This window comes from Phacochoerus africanus, unplaced genomic scaffold (genome assembly GCF_016906955.1).
Source record: "Phacochoerus africanus isolate WHEZ1 unplaced genomic scaffold, ROS_Pafr_v1 Scaffold_114, whole genome shotgun sequence".
Lineage (NCBI taxonomy): Eukaryota > Metazoa > Chordata > Mammalia > Artiodactyla > Suidae > Phacochoerus > Phacochoerus africanus.
Window position 1 is genome coordinate 8,553 of NW_025927307.1, and position 21,505 is coordinate 30,057.

The 21,505-nt window shown below is 48.1% G+C and overlaps 1 protein-coding gene across 1 annotated transcript; it reads right to left on the reverse strand.

Annotated features, from left to right (window-relative positions):
- Positions 1–1,587: 1,587 nt before the first annotated feature.
- Positions 1,588–21,320, reverse strand: LOC125119087 (hydroxymethylglutaryl-CoA synthase, mitochondrial-like). Its single transcript, XM_047765937.1, is given in 13 exon segments — positions 1,588–1,957; positions 3,995–4,103; positions 5,566–5,691; positions 7,227–7,333; positions 8,707–8,877; positions 12,138–12,431; positions 13,052–13,106; positions 14,848–14,958; positions 17,219–17,381; positions 17,383–17,674; positions 19,693–19,757; positions 19,827–19,900; positions 21,266–21,320. Coding segments are annotated over 12 exon segments (1,620 nt in total). The 3' UTR covers positions 1,588–1,957; positions 3,995–3,996.
- Positions 21,321–21,505: the final 185 nt, after the last annotated feature.

Consider the following 21,505-nt stretch of genomic DNA (forward strand, 5'->3'; position numbering starts at 1 on the left):
CCCCCTCCTCCAAAGTGCCCCTTGCTCACGGGGGCGGCTGAGGAAAGCTTCTACGAGGAAATAACTGGATGTCTCCCACTTCCCCTCTGCTCCGTCCCCACCTCCCTAAACCATTGCCCTTTTTAGAAGAGGATCCTGGAAAAAGCAGTGCCCTAACTCCAGGGGGACAGATGATCCTCTAGGTGAGGCAACATTTCCTGCCAGGCATGGAAAACATCTTTTTTGTTTTTTTGTTTTTTAAAACAGGAGGAGTCAGGAATTCCCATTGTTGGCACAGCGAAAATGAATCTAAGTACCATGAAGTTGAGGGTTCGATCCCTGGCCTCACTCAGTGGGTTAAGGATCTGGCATTGCAGTGAGCTGTGGTGGAGTTTCGAGATGTGGCTCAGATCTGGTGTTGCTGTGGTTTGTGGTGTAGGCCAGCAGCTGTAGCTTCGATTAGACTCCCTAGCCTGGGAACCTCCATATGCCGAGGGTGCAGCCCTAAAAAGCAGATAATAAATAAATAATAAATAAATTTGGACCAATACTCAAAGTCCCCTCAATAAATAATAAATAAAAAAATAAAAATAAATAAACAGGAGGCATCGAAATGTCACCTATTAACCTCTGTCCTGTGTTTATCTGTGCAGGTACTACTGACCAGGCATGCGGCCAAAGAACTTTGATCCTCAGCCCCCAAGGTCATTTCTGGCCCCCATCTGCTGACTCTTCCCCTAAAGTGTGTTTCAGTCAGGGAAGGAAGCTGGGGGTAGAGCCTGTGGTTCACCCTTTGTTTTCTCCTGTACCTCTCGAAGGGAATGGGAAGGGAGGAGGGAGAGTGGGAGGTGAGTGCTTGGCAGGTTCACCCTGGGGGGTCAAGTTCACCCTGTGGGGTCTGTGCGGTGGGGGGCCATGGGGCCTGAGAGCCGGGAGGTTTGGCAGGCTTCTCTGCATACGCCTGGCGGCTTGGCGGCTGGCGCCTGCTTGTGTTCTGGTTCCCAAGAAGTGCAGGCATCATCCCCTCCCTCTCTACTTTTTAATTGCATTATATAAGCATGATAACAGATGTCAAAAGTTAGGAATTCAGGGAGTTCCCATTGTGGCTCAGTGGATTAAGAACCCGACTAGTATTGAAGACGATGAGGGTTCAATCCCTGGCCTCGACCCGTGAGGTAAGGAATCTGGCATTGCCAGAAGCTGCAGTGTAGGTCATAGCTGTGGCTCGATCAGGTGTGGCTGTGGCTATTGGTGTCCCTGCAGCTCAGATCTGACCCCTAGCCAGGGAACATCCATATGCCACAGGTGTGGCCGTAAAAAGAAAAAAAAAATTTAGAAGCTCACAGAAAACTCTAAGAAACAGGAGCCGACTAATACCCATGAGAACACAGGTTCAATCTCTGGCCTTGCTCAGTGGGTTAAGGATCTGGTGTTGAGCTGTGGTGTAGGTCGCAGATGCAGCTCAGATCCTGCGTTGTTGTGGCTGTGGTTGTACGCCGGCAGCTGTAGCTCTGATTCCACACCTAGCCTGGGAACCTCCATATGCCATGGGTGTGGCACTAAAAAGAAAAAAAAAAAAAAAAGAAAAAAACTAAGAAACAAAGATAATAACAGCACAGAGATGTAATAATAATAACAACCACAAAGCGATAACAGCTGAGAAGCAAGTTATCTGGTCCTGGAAGGAGACAATGGATCTGCCTCTTCTCCGGCCTGTGATTCCAGGCTGAGCTTCCCTGCATCCCTCCCTCTCTTTCTTTCACAGAGAGCTCCTCCAGCAGCACAAGCCCATGACAGTGACTGCGGCAGGGAAAGGCACCAAGGACTCCGGAGGACGGCCCCTCCCTCTACAGGACCAGCGCATATGGGGGCTGCTGTGTCCAATCCAATTTATTTACCAGTTAAGTGGGGGGCTGTATATGATCGATGGAGGGCAGAAGTTGTGCAGCACACGTTCCCCAGGAACCTCTCCAAGTATCTGCAAAGTTTAAAGAAACAGAAGAAAAAAGGACGTTCAGTCGTGAGTCTCGTCCTGGACTTCCCCCGCTTCCCCGTACTTGCTCCTCGCCCAAGGCAGGCCCTCCTAACTGCCTCTGAGGTCTAGGGTGTTCCACTGGCCATCCGGCAACAAGCCTGGATGCCTGAGCATCCCGAGTCCGAGGCCACGGGAGAGCCAAGGCTGGGAGTGGGCAGGGACCCAGGGCACATCCTGCCTGAGATAGGAAAGCAGGCCCAGCAGTGCAGAGGCAGAGCTCCACAGAGCACTGTGCTGATGCAAAATCTTTTATTTGTGTATTTGTCTTTTTGCCTTTTAGGGCTGCACCCACAGCATATGGAGGTTCCCAGGCTAGGGGTCTAATCGGAGCTGTAGCCGTCGGCCTATGCCACAGCCACAGCAACTTGGGATCTGAGCCACGTCTGGGGCTTACACCACAGCTCATGGCAACACCGGATCCTTAAACCACTGAGCAAGGCCAGGGATCATACCCTCATCCTCATGGTTCCTAGTTGGATTCGTTAACCACTGAGCCACGAGGGGAACTTCCAAAATCTTTGTTTTAGCTAGACATCCCACTGGTGTAGGTTCACTGCTCCTGAGAGGCCAGGATGAGCCCAGCATTCCTCTTCCTGGGGACAGTGCTGCCTAAGCTTGTCCACCAGGAGAGGGAGGGGCCTGATTTGGAAACTCTCCCTTGACCATCTCAATTATCACGCTCGGTCTCTTTCTCCTCTGCTTCTGATGACTGAACTAGATTGACACTAGTTAATAGCCCCCACTGTGCCGTAACATGCCCTTCAGCACCATATTGCAACCAAACAGTGGACAGGCAAACAGACCACTCCCTGGTAGTGCCAACGCCTGGTGAACCTTGCTTCCTGAGCCTACCATTCTCAACCACACTCTGCGGCCTGAGCTGTCAATACCCTCCTTCCCCACCTAGCCCACCTCACCCAGCCTCTAACATCCCAGAGTCACACTTCAGCCACCGAGCACAGGAGGCCACGTGGCCGGGAACACTGGCCGCCCTTAGGAGTGACCAGGGGACATCCCTCATCCTGCGGATTTCGTTTATCTGGGTATCTCCTTCACCCAGGGACTTCCTCCTCCGCTTCCCCTGCTCCCCACCCCGCCTTGGCAAACGCTTTAGTCTTTCCCCCTTCATGCACCAAAGTAGGGAACAAATTAAAGAGAACAAGACCGGAAAATACGGAGGAAGTATTTGGGCACAGGGACTGACTTATTGGGATTTATGGGCTGAAAGAGAAATTGCCTCTCACTCTTCCACTCTGCTCACCTTGCCGGTGTGGAAGAGAAACAGAAGGCAGCTAGCTGGGTCCAGAGTCTAATTCCAAGTCCTTGAGTTTCCTTTTAAGAGTACCATAAAGAATCCTCTTTCTCCCCCGACCCAGTCTTCTCCCACTAACCTTTTCTCTCCTTTGCCCCTCCCCACGGACTCCCCAAATCCCACTGCTTCTCCCCAGAAGGAATCCCAGAAGCTGATTGCTCTATGGCCTCTTGGCCCAAGGCTTCCTCCAGCTGAGGCTTCTGGCTCTAGCAGAATCCCCGACACCTTGCTTCCTTTTAAATCTGTCTCCAGCACAGCGATGTGCACCTGCTCAGGAGCTCTTCATCTTTGTTCCTGACTCACCCCCATGGAGCATGTGAGTCCCACGGTCTCAGATTCACAGCCCGCTCCCCATGGTGGATGCCAGCCTTGTTTTGATCAAGTCGAGGGGAGCTTCTGATCACGAGTAGATCAGGTAAACACGCTACCTCTTTTTTTTTTTTTTTTTTCAGATTCAAGATTGAAGGACATGCCCCTCCCCCCAGCTTTGGTCTTTCCTGGACAAGGGTCCCAAGACTTTTACTTGGTCCTCGAGGTACAGACTCCCCACCTCTGACCATTTCAAAAAGCTACGAACCCTCTCTGGCCTGTTTACTCTCTCAGAACTGCATCTGTTACCCAGAGGAAACCCCCCAAGCCACCAGCCCTCCAAAATTTCACTCCCCCACCTTTAGACCAGATGCCGGGCATACTTCCGGCGATACAGCTCATCCACTCGCTCCAGGTACCAGGTGCCTGGGAAAAGGCTGTTTGGGTCACCAGGTGGTGTGAAATTCACTGTGGAAAGAGAATAGGCAACACTCACAAGAGCTCTATGGGCCTGGGGGAGGGAAAATGGTAACAGGGATGCCTAGAGCCTCACAAGACGCTTCCCTGGCTGAGCGGCAAGGGGCTTGGAAGTCACCTGGTCTATACCCAAGAGAGCACCAGGCCAGCAGACGAGCCAGAAGCAGCTCTCCGAGAGCTAGTACCTAAGACTTGCCTACTGAATTTTGTTAAAGGAATACGATGCCCTTCTCCTTGGAGCTCTTCATGAGTCCTTCTACCAGTGGTAGCCAGCTTGAGGTGTACCTCACAGCATCCTGTTTTCTAGTAGACTCTTCCTTCCTAGCCTGAGGCTTTCCAACTCTGATTCATTGTAGTATTTCAGAGGTTTGTCAGTTAACGTTTATCGCAGAGGCCCTATTTTTAATTGTCTTCTTTGCTCTAACCAGATCCAGATAAGATCAATGATTACAGTGTCCAGGTTTTCGGGAACAGTCCCATTTCCATACGTTCAAGCCTTCTTTTTGGATCACAGTGCAAACCATGTGTCCCAAGTTTCTCTTGAAAAAATACGGTTACCCCCAGATTTAAAATCACCAGTATCTGGTCTCTGCAGTCCTAACTTTAGTTTTGGTGAGCTTTCGCTTCGTTGCTTTTGAGGGCAATAGTTTCTTTTATACTTGGCAAGGAAAGGGACCAATGGAAGGAGATGGTAATCTTTGTTGATAACTCACTTACCGTTAATTAGTTCACTAATCTGCTTGGAAATCTTGCAAAGGTGGTGTGATTTTAGAAATGAGACAACTGAGTAAATTCAATCATTTTCCCAAAGAGAATGAGTGCCACGGGTCCGTTTAGACTTGGATTCTAGGTCCAAAGTCTGGGAGTTTTCTTTTCTCTCCTCCTTTTCCTTTCTTTTTATGGCCACATGGGCCGCATATAGAAGTTCCCAGGCTAGGGGTCGAATTGGACCTGCAGCTGCTGGACCATAGCCAGAGCAATGCCAGATCTAAGTTGAAGCTGCCACTTACTCCTCAGCTCAAGGCAACACTGGGTCCTTAATCCCACCGAGCGAGGCCAGGGGTTAAACCCACATCCTCACGGAGACTGTGTTGGGTGACCCCCTGAGCCACAACAGTATCTCTGAAAGTCTGGGCTTGTCCAGCTCTTACACGGCATTTTCAAAGACCATACATGCGGTTTCCGTGGGACTTCAATGTCCAATATCCCATCTTGGGTGGTGAGCGACAGTCTACTGGGAGTCACGTGCTGCCTCCTGCCTCTTGCCAACTCTGCCCTCTGCGGTCCCCCACCCAGTTTCCCCCTGCTTTGCCCCTAACAGATCTTCCCCAATCATATCTCATGGAAGTCAGCATTCTCACCCTCTATACTCTGGACTTCTAAGGAATTTCATCTACTGGCATAGCATCTGAGAAAACTTGCCTTCCCCTCCTCTCTCTCTCCATTTTCTTACCCTTGTGGTAGTATTGTTCTCTTTGGTTCATTATTTCCGTGAACTCCTCAGGAGACACACGCTTCCGGGAGGCGAGACGTTCTGGCAGGTCTGACACACTGGATACCAGCTGCTCCAGGGGGGAGCCTGGGGGGCAAAAGCAAAATCCTTCCATTCCTTTCACTGTCATCATCCCCGTAACCAAGCATGGTCCCAGGAGAGCCAGGCTCTGTGGGAGTTTCTACCCCAGGGAAAAGCGCTCTGTGTGTGGCTTGAAATGTCAAGAAATGATAAAGACCAGCAAACATACTACAGGGAAACAGGCAGGCAGAGATACACTCATTTAGTCAAGGTGTATCCCATTTAGTGCTTAGATGTATGTCCTTGATCACATCAACCATAAAATAATCAACAAATGTTTATGTCTCTTTAACCAGTTGCAGCCAAACCGCCATCACCTCTTGCCTAGACTACCGCCTGGCAATCTGGCTGTTCTCCCCATAGACACCTTTGGTCTTCATTAATCTTTAAGCCTCTAAGTAGTAGCCAGGGAAGTGCTTTAAACACATAAACGGACAGACTTACTCCATTGTTTAAACCTCTTCAGGGCTTTCCTTTGCTCTTAATTTCAACATAATTCTGTTAAGAGAGGAGCTTCAGTAGTGATGAGGCAGAAACTGGTTTCTTTCTTTTCTTTTCTTTCTTTCTTTCTTCTTTTTCTTTCTTTCTTTCTTTCTTTTCTTTCTTTCTTTTCTTTTCTTTCTTTCTTTCTTTTCTTTCTTTCTTCTTTCTTTCCTTTTTCTTTCTTTCTTTCTTCTTCTTTCTTTCTTTCTTCTTTTCTTCCTTCCTTCTTTTCTTCTTTCTTTCTTTCTTCCTTCCTTCCTTCTTTCTTGTCTTTTTAGGCCCACTCCTGGGGCATATGGAGGTTCCCAGGCTAGGGTCTAGTCGGAGCTGTAGCTGTCAGCCTATGCCACCACAGCAACACCAGATCTGAGCCGCATCTGCAACCTATAACACAGCTCACGGCAACACTGGATCCTTAACCCGCTGAGCGAGGCCAGGGATTGAACCTGCAAGCTCATGGTTCCTAGTCGGATTTGTTTCCACTGCGCCACAACAGGAACTCCTCTTTCTTTTTTTTAATGGCTTCACCGTGGCACATGGAAGTTCCCAGGCCAGGGACTGAATCCGAGCTGCAAGGATTGACCGTCACAGCTAAAGCAAAGCTGGATCCTTTACTCCAGTGCTCTGGGCTGGGGATAGAACTTGCACCTCCACAAGCAACCTGAGCTGCTGTAGTCAGATTTTTTTTGTTTTGTTTTGTTTTTTTTTTTTTTTTTGGTCTTGGGCCACTCCCGCAGCATAAGGAGGTTCTCAGGATAGGGGTCGAATTGGAGCTGTAGCCGCCAGCCTACGCCAGAGCCACAGCAATGCAGGATCCGAGCCGCATCTGCAACCTACACCACAGTTCACGGCAACGCCGGATCCTTACCCCACTGAGCAAGGCCAGGGATCGAACCCTCAACCTCATGGTTCCTAGTCAGAGTCGTTAACTATTGAGCCACGACGGGAACGCCCTGTGGTCAGATTTTTAACCTACTGTGTCACAGTGGGAACTCCAGAATGGTTTCTTTTATCAGGTGACCCTTGCCAAAAGTGCCTGATAGGAAGACTGGACTCACCCGGAGAAGCATCCTGGGACACTCGAAATGAATAGAAACTTGCTGCCAAGCCAGAGCCATAAGAGAAGGCACCAATCCTGGAACCAGCCAAGTCTTGGGCAGAGCACCTGCAGGGAAAGAAATCAAAACCCGAAAAACACATCAGTACTATATTCTGCACTGCAAATAAACCAGTTTCGTCAACCCTCTCGCAGCTAGAAATAGGTTCTGGGCACTCCACACAAACAGGGGCTTTTGGAAGACCCTGGGTGTAGGCCCAGAAGAGGGAACACTTGCCAAGAGGAGAGCAGCTAAAATCTGAGATGCTGAAGTCACCATGAGCAAAACAGAGTTTCCAGGATGTAAAGAGAACTGCTCCCCACTCATGAAGACAAGATGAAGTCAATGAGCTCTGAAGGTACCTCCAAGTGGAGGTCAGACCACTGGACTCACCTTAAGATGCCCATGTGGACTGTCATGGCTTCAGCAGTTGTAACTTTTAAATTATCTCCTCATTATTAGTAATTTGAGCAAATCGTATCAGATGCACACACACACACACACACACACATATTTCTTATATGCATGCACTATGGTACAAGCATTTTCTTGTAAAATACACAAGATAAAATACTTATAAAAACAAAAACTGACATTTGGGCGCCTGCTGAACATTGCTGTTTTACTTGCTCTAGGCATTTAATATTCATCAAAACCTGAGAAAATAGGTATTGTTGTTTTACATGATTTATAGTTGGGAAAAATACGGCACATAAAGGTTAAGTATTTTTTTCAAGGTCAAAGCTAATGAGTGGCAAGGAGAGTTGAACACAAGCTGTGGACTCTAAAGCTAGACTCTCTTAACCACCACGCTTTATTAAGGACAGAGATTTTAAATGGATGAGATAAATGTGAGCGTAAAAATTCTACTATGTTCTTGCTGCATCCAAACAGATCTTGCAGTAGATCATACATGCACTCCACCTTGAAGACCACTGTTAGCAAATACCGATAGTAAATCTGCCTACACATATGCTTTTTGTGTGTGTGTGTCTTTTGGGGGCTCCACTGGTGGCACATGGAAGTTCCCAGGCTAGGGGTCAAATCACAGCCACAGCAATGCCAGATCCGAGCTGGTGGCACATGGAAGTTCCCAGGCTAGGGGTCAAATCACAGCCACAGCAATGCCAGATCCGAGCTGCTTCTGTAACCCACACCACAGCTCACCACAACGCCAGATCCTTAACCCACTGACGGAGGCCAGGGATCGAACCCCTGTCCTCATGGATACCAGTCGGGTTTGTTACCACTGAGCTGCAGTGGGAACTCCCTACACATTTACTTTTGAAGCTTTTTTTTTTTTTTTTTTTTCATTTTCCTTCCTTCCTTCTTTCTTCCTTTTTGAAAACATTCTGAGCCAGAACAGGAACGAAACTTGGTTGACCCCGCCCCCAGACCAGAGGCCAAGGGTCCAAGGAGGTGGGGCCGGAGCAATACTCACTGGGACAGAAGTGAGGCCAGGCATCCATACATGGATGAGGTGTACATATTCCCGTTGTGCAGGGAGAGGTAGAGGGAGGACTTGGTTTTCTTGTTGAACAAGTCCAGAGAGGCCTTTTGAAATGCCTTTTCTATGTCTTTATTTGCGTAGGTGTCTTCCAGCTTTTGTCCCCTGTGAGGCAGCCAGAGGAACAGATGGGATGAGAAGCCACACTGGGGAAGGAAGGCAGCAAGGGGAAAAGCACAACGGCCACGGACAAGAAGACTTTGGGACATGTGTTTTTTAGTACAGAATGTTAGGAAACACAGAAAACACAAAGGAAAACTGTCACAAATAATTTTACTAGTCAGAGAGAGCCCTTAGGGTATAATTGTCTCAGAATCCACCCTTATGGATTCCCGTCGTGGTGCAGTGGTTAACGAATCCGAATAGGAACCATGAAGTTGCGGGTTCGGTCCCTGCCCTTGCCCAGTGGGTTAACGATCCGGCGTTGCCGTGAGCTGTGGTGTAGGCTGCAGACGCAGCTTGGATCCAGCGTTGCTGTGGCTCTGGTGTAGGCTGGTGGCTGCAGCTCCGATTCAACCCCTAGCCTGGGAACCTCCGTATGCCGTGGGAGCGGCCCAAGAAATAGCAAAAAAAAAAGACCAAAAAAAAAAAGAATCCACCCTTACTTTTTTTGGGGGGGGGGCACACCCATGGCATGTGGAGGTTCCTGGGCCAGGGAATCTGGGCCACAGCTGGACCCTTAACCCACTGCGCTGGGCTGGGGATTGATTTTTTTTTGTTTGTTTTTTTTGATCTTTTTGTGTTCTTAGGGCTGCACCCGCAGCATATGGAGGTTCCCAGGCTAGGGGTCCAATCAGATCTGTAGCTGCTGGCCTACACCAGAGCCACAGCAATGCAGGATCCGAGCCGTGTCTATGACCCACAGCACAGCTCATGGCAATGTCAGATCCTTAACCCACTGGGAGAGGCCAGGGATCGAACCTGCGTCCTCATGGATGCCAGTCAGGTTCGTTAACCGCCGAGCCACGACAGGAACTCCTGGGCTGGGGATTGAACCTCCACCTCAGCAGTGACTGAACTGCTACAGAGACAATGCCAGGACCTTAACCTGCTGTGCCACAGTGGGAACTCCTCCATCCCTACTTTTATAATCTTTCATGGAAGATAACATCATGCTGGACATTCAGTTTCGCATGCTTTCTTCCTGAACTAATTTTCTCTATGACACTAAATCATCTTCTTTAACATTTTTTAAAAGGCTGCCAAATAGACCAGGGTAGGATGTACCTTACTTTAACCAGTCTCCCCACTTCTGTCCTCACTTCATGTTCTTTTTTAATTCAGGATACAAACTTCTTTTTAAATTAAACATTTTTGTGTAATTTTAAAGGTTTCTGTCCATTTGCAGTTATTATAAAAACTGTTTATATTCCCTGTATTGTACCATATATCCTTGTAGATTATTTTATACCTAATAATTTGTACCTCTTAATCGCCGACCCTTGTATTGGCCCTCCCCCTTCCCACTCCCTGCTGGTAACCACTACTTTGTTTTCTCTGTGACCTTGCTGCTTCTTCTTCTTCTTTTTTTTTTTTTTGGTTATATTCCCTAGTTTGTTGTATTTTTTTTTAGATTCCACATATCAGTGATATTATACAATATTTCTCTTTCTCCGACTTATTTCACTTAGCATAATGCCCTCCAAGTCCACCCATGTTGTGGCAAATAGCAAAATCTTGTCCTTTTTATGGCTGGGTAGCATTCCATTGTGTGTCTCACACACACACACATATGTATGTGTTATATATATATCTTCTGTATCCTTTCATTTGTTGCTGACACTTAGGTTGCTTCCATGTCTTGGCCATTGTACATAATGCTGTTCTGAACACTGGGGAGCATGTATCTTTTCAAATTAGTGGTCCTGGGTTTTTTGGATACATACTCAGGAATGGACTTGCTGGGCCATATGGTAGTTCTCGTTTTTGTTTTTGAGGAACAGCTACATGTTCTTTTAAACAGGTGAAATTACTGAGCCAAAAGTTATGCCTCTCTTTTTTTAAGAGTCTTATTTTGTGTTTTCCTATCACTCTCTCAAAACTTTGTATCAATTTACCCATCCACTACTGCTCATTTTCCCATAGACTCAATTTTGGGTATTCAAATTTTTAAAAGACTGTATCAAGAGAACAATAGCTTGTTTATATTTGTTACCAGTGGGCATGCAGATCTAAAAACATGATTATGTGCATTTCTTCCTTGAGGAAATTTCTTGTCCAAATCCTCTGTTCAGTTTTCTACCTAGTGTGTGGATCTTATTATTGATGAGTCGTTCGTATATTAAAGATAGTAAACCATTATCTTTGGTATGTGTTATAATGTTTTCCTGGGGGCGGGTCTTAGAAGCCGTGTTTGTGCTAATTTTGGCATCTTAGTTAGTGGCGGGGTGAGCAGCAGTAGTAAGAATAAGGGCAGATGTTGGTAGAACACTCCAACACTTGAACAGATACCAAGAAGGAAGGGGAAGATTCCTTTTCCCGTGAGAACCCTTTGGACTGAGGATTCTTCCTTAAATGTCTTGGGGTATTGTTCTCAAGAAACAGCATTCTTCCCGCTATTGCCATCTAAGGGGGCTGAGCTGGAACTATTCCTATTTTATAGAGGGGGCATTTGAGGCAACAAGCAAGACATCAATGAAGCCAATGGCAATGAATGAGACCAGACACTCCCCAAGTTGCTATCCTGTATTTGCCTCTAGGTGTTTCTTCCTGTACAAACCGTGAGACCCTCTAGGCAGAGGTCGTGGAGACACATTCACTTTTGCGTCCCTAGAATTTCGTATGTTGCCTGACATAGCCGATGCTCATAAAGTACTTATTGGCTGAATGATTTATTTCTTTTCTTTTCTTTTTATTGTCATTTGTTTGTCTTTTTGTCTCTTTAGGGCCACGCCCGTGGCATATGGAGGTCCCCAGGCTAGGGGTCTAATCGGAGCTACAGCTACCGGCCTACGCCACAGCCACGCCAGATCTGAGCTGTGTCTGTGACCTACACCACAGCTCACAGCAACACCAGATCCTTAACCCACTGAGCGAGGCCAGGGATCGAACCCGCAACCTCATGGTTCCTAGTCGGATTCCTTTCTGCTGCTACTTGGCTGAATGATTTAGTCATAGTCTCTCTCCCCTTTTTCTTATTCTCTGAAGTTTCTCATGGTCACCTGGTGCTGGCAGGGTCCCTGTGCTCCCTGAACCTAGCAGACAACAACTCACTAACCTGCGTAAGGACCTGCTGTCCTTTCTACAGTGTTGTGGACTCTTGATTTTTTCACCCCAGGAGTGCGTGGTGGTCCAGCTCCAGACTTGAGGAAGCCGCCTCCTTTTCACCCTCATGAGCCTCCCGGCTCCTTGTGAAGAGGACTCACCTGAAGGCCTCCAGCCCCTTGTAGAGGCTGGACTGGGTGTCGCTGTCGGCCAACAGGAAGTCATTGAACATCAGGCGAGCCAAGGATTTCTGGACCAACTTGCAGAAGGGTGTGTGGAAGATCATAAACTGTAAATCGTCGAGAGTGAAATGTCGCTCGATGCCAGCTGGAGGAGGAAGCGTAAAAGCAAGCATGTGGCGTGAGCCGCTTGGACCTACTCTGCAAGATCCACCTGTGCTGAGGCCTCCCAGAGAACGAGCTCCTACCGCCGGCAAAAACGTAGAGGTTTGTTCACTCGTTTTACAAGCATTTCATTTGTTTATTTGCTTGTTGTTATGGCTGCACCTGTGGCATATGGCACTTTCTGGGCCAGAGACTGAATATGAGCTGCAGCTGCAACCAACACGGGATCCTTTAACCCAGTCGGGAAATCAAACCAGCACCTCTGCGCCAACCCGAGCCACTGCAATTGGATTCTTAACCCACTGCACCACGGTGGGAACTCCTACAAGCATTTTGCTAAGCACCCTATTCATAAAGACAGAAGGGAAGGAATTTTTTTTTGCTCTCTATGACAGGTAATTCCTCAAATCAACCTGATACTCTATTATTTTCTCTATTTTCCAAAAAAAGTCTCCAAAATGTGAAGCTAACCTGTGTTCAAAGTCATCCAGCCTGTTTGGCTGGCTTTGGACATAGATTTTTGTTTGTTGTTTGTTTGTTTTTCTTTCTTTTTTTAAGGGCCGCACACATGGCATATAAAATTTCCCAGGCTAGGGGTTGAATCGGTGCTGCAGCTGCCCTACCTACGCCACAGCCATAGCCACACAGGATCCAAGCCATGTCTGCGACCTACACCACAGCTCACAGCAACACCAGATCCTCAGCCCTCTGTGCGAGGCCAGGGATTGAACTCGCGTGTCCTCACAGATGCTAGTTAGATTCGTTTCCGCTGAACCACAACGGGAACTGTTTTGCTGTTTCTGACTCTACACTCCAGATTCTCTCTCAGGTGGAAGAGAAGGGCCAGGTATCATCCGCCCTTGGGAAAGTTTAGAATTTGGTGCTGAGATCCAAAGCAGCATCCACCAAATTCCACACGATAATAAGGAGAGCAATTAGAGAATTCAGAGGACACAAGAGCCATTAGCCAAGAGTAATTTTACAGAGTGTGGGTAGAGGCAGAGAGATCCACATCTACTCCTTCCCCATGGGGTGGCCAGTATCCCACCCAGGGCACAAGGAGTGACTCCATGGGCTACCCTATCTATGCTCAGCACATGCCTTTTCCCACGCTGGCTTTTTCAGGCACCCTCCCCCCACTCCGGGTGTGGCTGAACAGGTAGGAACTCTTTTTATTTTTTTAAGTAGGTCGGTTTCTCTGTATTTTTTGAAAGATTTGTTTCTCTTCTTTTTAATTTTTTTTTATACTAGAGTTGATTTACAATGTTCTGGCAATCCGTACATATTTTTTAGCAGAAATGTCCAGAAATTAAAAGTGGAAACTCAAGTCAACCTATAACACTACCATGCAGAGGGGGAAAAAAAATCACTGATAATACTTATTGAAAATATGAGTGAGAATTTTCAACATCAACAAGATTTCAACAGGGGGCAAACTATAAACCAAGAGTCAAATCACTCCTGACTTCAACAGAAACTAGTCCTAGATTCCATAGGACATGGTCGGTCCTGATCCACCCAGAACCTCCCCGGGGGGCTGACACCCACTGGCTTTGGCTTTGGCCTTGGGTTGTTTAAGTTCTTTCATTTTGTTCAAGTCAGAGGCAATTTCACACTTGACTATGGATGACTTCCATTGGACCTTTAGTATAGACCCAGGGAAGGGTGTAAGAAGAAGGAGACATGAAACAATTCTCTTGAGATCATTTGCAGAGGAGAAAAAAGTGTCCTTGTCTTAAGCATTTAGGACATGCTGTTGGCCTCATGTCATTAGAGTCCCCACCTTCTGCCCCCTGGGCCCATACCTTGCTTCCACTGCTCTCGATCTTTTGACGGTATAGTGTGTAGCATCGGTCCAGGGCCCGAATGGTAGCACTGGAATGGAGAGCTTCCCATCCACCAGTGGGTACTCGAAGTGGCATTTGGCTTGTAGAGTCAGTACGCATTCTCCATGTGGGTTCCTCTAAGCCCTGGCAAAGCACACAGAGAGGTTCAGGGACAACTCGCCCATGTTGAGCAGAGACGGTGGGGAGACCTTGAACAAACAGTCTCCTGGTCTTTATCTGTCTAACGCCCAGCCCACGGAACATCCCTCGTGGGTCCCAAGGCAGTTGATTAGATTGTGGCTTTTATATAAATGAGATTTAGGTTTCCATTTCCACACCAACATGGGCTTGAAAAAATCTGTAATCGACACCAAAAGTGTCAAAGGAGAGCTCTCGCTTTATAGCCAACGATCTTTTTCCATCTTCAGTTGTCCGTTTACCTCCCAAAGGGTCCCCAGCAGCAGCATCAATGCTGCCCATTGCACACATGGTTATCCCGCTGTGTGAGGTGCTGACCCCTCTCTCCCCCTCCTCCCTGTCCTCCGCTCCCCAGTCCAGTCTCTTGAAGGCAGCCGTACCATCCTCAAACCCAAACTTCAGCCCTGAGTAGGGGTATGTCCATTTGGGGTCATTTGGCTCTGCCATGCACAGCTTCCCAGAACGGTAGCCCCACTTTCCTTACACAACCTCTCTCCCAAGGCCAGAGGGCCTCAGGCCAACCAGCATGGCCACGGCTCCAGCCCCGCCCGTGGGGCGGGTGTTTCCCCTGGGGTAGACGGCGATGTCTCCACAGACCACTACCGCATAGCGACCTGTAGTGAGAGACGAGAGAGAATTATTATCACTACTAGATCTCACGTAGACCGAAAGCCTCCTGAGTGCCAGGCACAATTGTAGGGTGCTGGCCCTTGGATCGTGAAGCAAAAAACGAAATTCCTGCCCCGTGGAAACTCACGTTCTAGGGACACTTTCTCATGACACTTTGGAAATGCAATGTCAACACTCAGTGTCCTGTGACTCTAGGTGTAGAAATCCTCATTTATTCAGAATGCAGTGTCGCTGAATTCAATGAAAAATTTATCAACTGGCACTTCTGAGGTAGCTGAGGTTTGTACTGATCACCTGACTGACAGCACTGTTACAGTTCTATATGGGAAATTCCCTTCGAATCACAGAAAGCCAAGGGCTAAGGAGGGAAATTCATGCATGAGATACTAGATGAACCTAGTCATCCTCAGACATCCTAAAAACAATCCAGTGAGGGCGGGTAACAAATCCACACTGACAGAGGAAAACACTGCCTGCCAGAGAATTCAAGTAATTTGTCTAAGGTCACCCCCTAGTGCATACGAATTTTATCTTCAAACCAAGTTCTGACTGGATCCTGAACCACGTGCTTTCAACAATCTGGTACTCCTGGTCTCGTGAGGAGTGGTTCTGTTGAGTAAGCCCATTTAAGGAAGATGATCCACAGGGACCAGAAGCAGAACCAGAACCACCTCCTTCCATCTGCGGGTCCCTGGGTGGATGGTTGGCCAGGTCCGAAGCAGAGATCACATCTATACTCGCCCTGTCTGGTCCTGGCGATTGGCATTAGGCTCAAGCTTAAATATGCTTTTTGTCTTAATACAGACTATCAATTCACATCCTAAAGGTCTGTTTAAAAATTTTTTCCCATCAAGACACCATTTTAAGGAAGGATGCATTTGCAGCCCTCTGCTGGGGAATACCCAACCATTCCTGAAGAATAGACTCATTTGAAATGACATGCTTGGGAGTTCCCTTCGTGGCTCAGTGGTTAACGAACCTGACTAGGATCCATGAGGATTCGGGTTTGATCCCTGGCTTCTCTTAGTGGGTTAAGGACCTGACATTGCCATGAGCTGTGGTGTAGGTCGCAGACGCAGCTCAGATCTGGCATTGCTGTGGCTGTGGCTGTGGTGTAGGCTGGTGGCTACAGCTCTGATTCCACCTTTAGCCTAGGAACTTCCATATGCCATGGATGAGGCCCTAAAAAGCAAAAAAGAAAACAAAAAGCAAAAACAAAAAAAAACCCCCAACTTTTAAAAAAAATCATTTGCTGCCCAACACACCTCATAACACTTCTCCCTGCATTTATTTTCTTTTTCTTTGTTTTTTTTTTTTTCATTTCTTTTTCTTTTCATTCTTGGCCACACCCATGGCATGCAGAAGTTCCCAAGTCAGGAGGGCACCTACACCACAGGAGTGACAATGCCGGATCCTCAGCCAGTGAGCCATTAGGGAACCCACTGGCATCAATTTTTGACAGAGCTAGGTTTCTAACTCTCAACTTGTACTATTTCCCTTGGATCTTTCTTGCCATCACAACAGAGGTTCTCCCTCTAATACAGCATCGAGGGAAGATTATACATAAGATACAGGGTAATGTGAATTTGTGAAGCAAAAAGCAATTTCCTAGGTAACAGGCAAGAGAGAGAGTAGAAACACTCTGTGTAATAGTTTATCCTGTGAGTCTTTGGGTCTGTTTTCACAAGGGTGTTTTCTCCTCAACACCTAAACTTGTTTAAATCTTTTTTTTTTTTCCCCTTTTAAGGCTTGCATCTCCAGGCATTCCTGGGCCAGGGGTCAAATCAGACCTGCTGCTGCCGGCCTACACCACAGCCACAGCAGCGCCGGATCCGAGCAGCATTTGTAACCTACACCACAGTTTGTGGAAAGGCCAGATCCTTACCCCACTGAGCAAGGCCAGGGATCAAACCCACATCCTGACAGAGACTATGTCCGGTTCTTAACTCACTGAGCCACAACAGGAACTCCCTGAATTTGGTTTGAAGTCTTCTTCCTGTTACACATCCCCTGTAAGACTTCAGATCATCTATTTTCTCATCTGTAAATGAGGCTGCTGTAATGAATGGCGATGTGAACACGCCACCTGGTTAACTGCATACAGCTATACACGCCTGAGCGGTTACTACCACCATTACCTCCCCGGATGAACCCCACGCCCCCACCCCCGGGAACAGAGAAACAAAACAGGATTCAGCCTCCAAAACGGTGCCTTTCTTATGCAAAGCCCCTGGCAGTTCATACCATCCCAGGCGCTGGACTCCACCCAGTTGGCAGCGTTGAAGAGGGAGGCTGTGCCCCCGTAGCAGGCATTGGTGGTACCTATGCCCTCGATGTCAGTGTTGCCTGAGTCCTGGAAGAGCTCCATGAGCACGGTTTTGACAGACTTGGACTTGTCAATGATGGTTCTCAGTGCCCACTTCCAGCCAGCCCACAGAGTCCCATGGGAGCTGCGTGCGTTCCATCAGCCGCTGCACCACCGTCAGGCACAGGGAGTTGATGTCCTCCTGGACGGAGCAGAAGCCCATGTGGGTCTGGCCCAAGCCCACTGTGTACTTCCCTGCCTCCACATTGTCAAACTTCTCCAGGTCTGCTTGGTCCACATATTGGGCTGGGAAATAGACCTCCAGGGCAAGGATGCCCACATCCTTTGGCCAAGCATCCGCTTTGGCCACGGGGACGGCAGGGACTGTAGAAAACCTGTATTAGACATAACAACCAGAATCCCACGATGGTCTCAAAAGACAACATGGCAATCATTTCATTTGGTAAAATACATTTTGAAGATAGCAGATGAATACGAATGTAGGATTGAATTTATACTTTTTATCCTTTTTGATGTCCCTTTAGCATTTTCATAGCTAAATAGGAACAAGTAAAGCTTTAGGAATACAGAAGGCAGAGAGGGTACTTCTAAAGCTGGGGAAAGAAGAAACGGGGAAAGAACAGAAAAGGGAAGAGATAAACTCTCTCTTTCCCGGACCCGTCACCTCTCTTCAACCCTGCCTGCTAATATCCCTGGACAAGATCTGGAGCTTCTCTCTCTAGCTACAAGTTAGGAACTCACCGAACCCAGCTTCTGTCTGTTCCCAGTGAGAGCACCTGAAAGCTGGTGACATTGGTGATATTCTTAACTTTACAGATGGGGAAAGCAAGGCACACCATGCTCAGGTGATGTGCTTGGAGTGACTTCTGACTTGGTCACGTGTTCGAAATATTCTATCCTCTCACTGCCTTGGGTGCCAGTCCAATGTGTAACACACAAGTGCCACCAAATCCCTTGGACGGGCATCTGGCGGCAGAATTCCTGATCATGGAAAGTGACAGGGTGGCTCTGCAGACTTATAAATTTAGCTCCAGGCCATGGAAACAACCCAAATGTCCATCGACAGGTGATTGGATTCGGAAGATGTGGTATATATACACAATGGAATATTACTCAGCCATAAAAAAGAATGACATAATGCCATTTGCAGCAACATGGATGGAACTAGAGAATCTCATCCTGAGTGAAATGAGCCAGAAAGACAAAGACAAATACCCTATGATATCACTTATAACTGGAATCTAATATCCAGCACAATGAATATCTCCTCAGAAAAGAAAATCATGGACTTGGAGAAAAGACTTGTGGCTGCCTGATGGGAGGGGGAGGGAGTGGGAGGGATCGGGAGCTTGGGCTTATCAGACACAACTTAGATTTACCAGGAGATGCTGCTGAGTAGCATTGAGAACTTTGTCTAGATACTCATGTTGCAACAGAACAAAGGGTGGGGAAAAAATGTAATTGTAACGTATACATGTAAGGATAACTTGATCCCCTTGCTGTATGGTGGGGAAAAAAAAAATTTAGCTCCAAGCCACAGGAATTGTAGCTCAGATCGAATGAATCCATCCGTCGACCTCAGGATTCTGGGCTTCTGGTAACCCCTGTTTTCCCATCACAAAGGTCACTTTGAAGCACCTGGGGTGAGGCAAAAGCGGATCCTGTGATCACAAGATAGTGGGACCAAGTGAGAAGTGTGTATCCATATCTGACCAAAGGATGGAAGTTAAGTTTTCTGCCTTAGTTATTTGGTGCCACTCAAGTCACTGGAGTTTATACTCTCAAATATTTGCTGGAGGAGCTTCCCCCATACCTAGGAGCTAATGGCTACCAGAGCTTGGTCCTGTGCTGGGCTGGGCTGGGCTTTCCCTCAGCCTCGCTTTCCTTTTCTCTTCTCTGAGCTCACTCCATCCCTCTCTTTCCAGTTAGACATCTCAGGTCCCAAGGAGAGGTTTCAGGAATCAGTCCCTCGGCAATGTTTAGCCCCCTTGCTAGGGGATTATTGCTTGGAAATGGATTCCAAAGCTTTGAAGAAAAGTTAACACGTAGAGGTTTCTAGAAACCTCAGACTGCTAGAGTGTTGCGTGTCCCTCTAATCTTGCACTTTCTCTAAAGAGTAAACACTTCATTTCATTAAAAACTGTGTTCGTTCCTGGTGTTGTTGGGTTCGAGAACATGCATCCAGCTTTTATTTTTTACTCCATCTCAACCTCCTTCTCTTGTGTTTCAACCTTAGCTTTGCCGTGCCAGGCGCTGTGCCATGGCAGGGCTATGGGGGTAGAGAGGGTGGGAAAAGAAAGAGGAGCTCCAAGTTCTATGGGGAACCTCCTGGACGAGTGGGAGGAATGTGATAGGCACCCACATTTACATAACCCAGCCGGATAGTCAGAACGTGAGAAAGGCCACGAGAGGGATGTTGGCAAAAATCCCACTGGAGCTCAAAGAGGCGGATCTTTCCTGTGAGAGGGAGGATCAGGAGGGGCTTCACGGAGGAGGCTGTGTTTGAGATCCAAGCTTGATGGATACTTGGAGCTTCTGCTGATGGAGAATTGGAGGGGGCTGCAGGGGCAGCAGGGGGTGGACCGAATAGGTGAGGACACCTGGGGCGGAGAGCAAAGGGGGGCAGGGGATAACGCATGAGACAAACAGGTGGGGAGCTGGAGGTGGAGGGCACCGACACGTCCTTAATTTTAAAGACGGTGAAGTACATCCTGAGATAGGACAGGTCGCTATGGTGGATTTAGAGCTGATTGATGCACATCGGAGTTCGAGGGGATAGACATACAGAGAAAAGGAGAGCCGTAGAGAAGGCATGGAGCACGGGATTAGCTGGTGAGTTCACCAAAGGGGAGAGGGGAATGATGACGCCATGTGTTTGAGCCAAAGGGACATCAGAAGGACGGGCAGAGGTGGGGCTCTGAGGTAAGTCTCTTGGAGGGACAGCCAACGGTTGTTTATTGAAACAAGCAAAGCCCACCGTCAGTCTCTTTCTCATAAATACCAAAAACAGGTTAAAAATTCCCAAGCTGGGGAGGACTTTGGCCTGCCCTACAAGGGGTGGAGGAGGGTGTGGACCATGGTGGGGAGTCCAGCAGGAAAAAAATTAAGGTTAAAGAGCATTCACCTCGTACCCTGGCATCCCACACACATCCCACGCTCCCTTGGGTGCCAGGCCAGGGGAGGACCCCAGACCAAAGGTGATTTTTCTACAAATTCTTGGACTGTGGCCGTGTAGAAAACAGGAGGTAAGAAAGTGCGAGTCCTAAAGTACAGTGGATGGTTTAGGGACCCAGGGTTGCTGGTGGTAGCTGTGTTACCAACAATGCTGGGAGGCTTGCAAGCCCTTGGGCCAGAACTGGGGGAGTGTCCTACAAGTACATTGTGTGGGGCACACACACACACACATATGCTCACACACTCACACGCACACATGCTTATCCCTTACATCTCATTTCCTTCTTTCATAAAGTCAGAGAGCAGAGAAAGACTTCTTAGCCTCAGGCCATTCTGAATCTTATAGCTGTGACTTGAAGCAGCTGGTTCTAACACTGCAGTTGGCACAGAATCCTGGCGGTCTCCGCAGGGGCTGGGAATAAAAATGGGACAGTGGTGGCAAGGAGAAGCCGGGGCCCCGGTACTGTATATTTCCCACTGCTTCGTGCAGCTGGAGGAGGAGATATGCCATTGCTGACATTGTCAGGTCTCAGAGGTTTGGGATTCCTGCAGTTCTGTGAACAGACCTGGGCTGTCTGTTTAGAGATGAGGTAAGCGAGACCTTGAGAGGTTAACTTGCTCAGCTGAGGCTGTGCACAAGCCCTTGCCAACTTTTGACTGGAATTCTCCCTAGAGCAGGCTCTCTGCTCATCTTTTGCTCTCCCTAGAGCAGGCTCTCTGCTCATCTTTTGCTGGTTGTGTGCCACTTCTGAGAGTGACCTGGGGGGGTCCCTGGGACCAACGTGACTCACCTTTGGTGGGCTGCTGGGAGCAGGAAGAGACGGCATGAAGGAAGCTTTCCTGCATCGCTCTCTTCACTCGCAAGACCTGCCTCACTGGAGTCAACAGCCGCTTGCATTTTCAGAGGAATAGCAGAAAAGCCAGCAGTTCACAGTCTTTGGGAGAGTTTGGCCTTGCCCAGTCGTGCCCCAGGGCCAGGCTTTATAGAAGCCCTGAGACTCCTGCCTCCGGAAGCCCTGCCCCTGCTTATC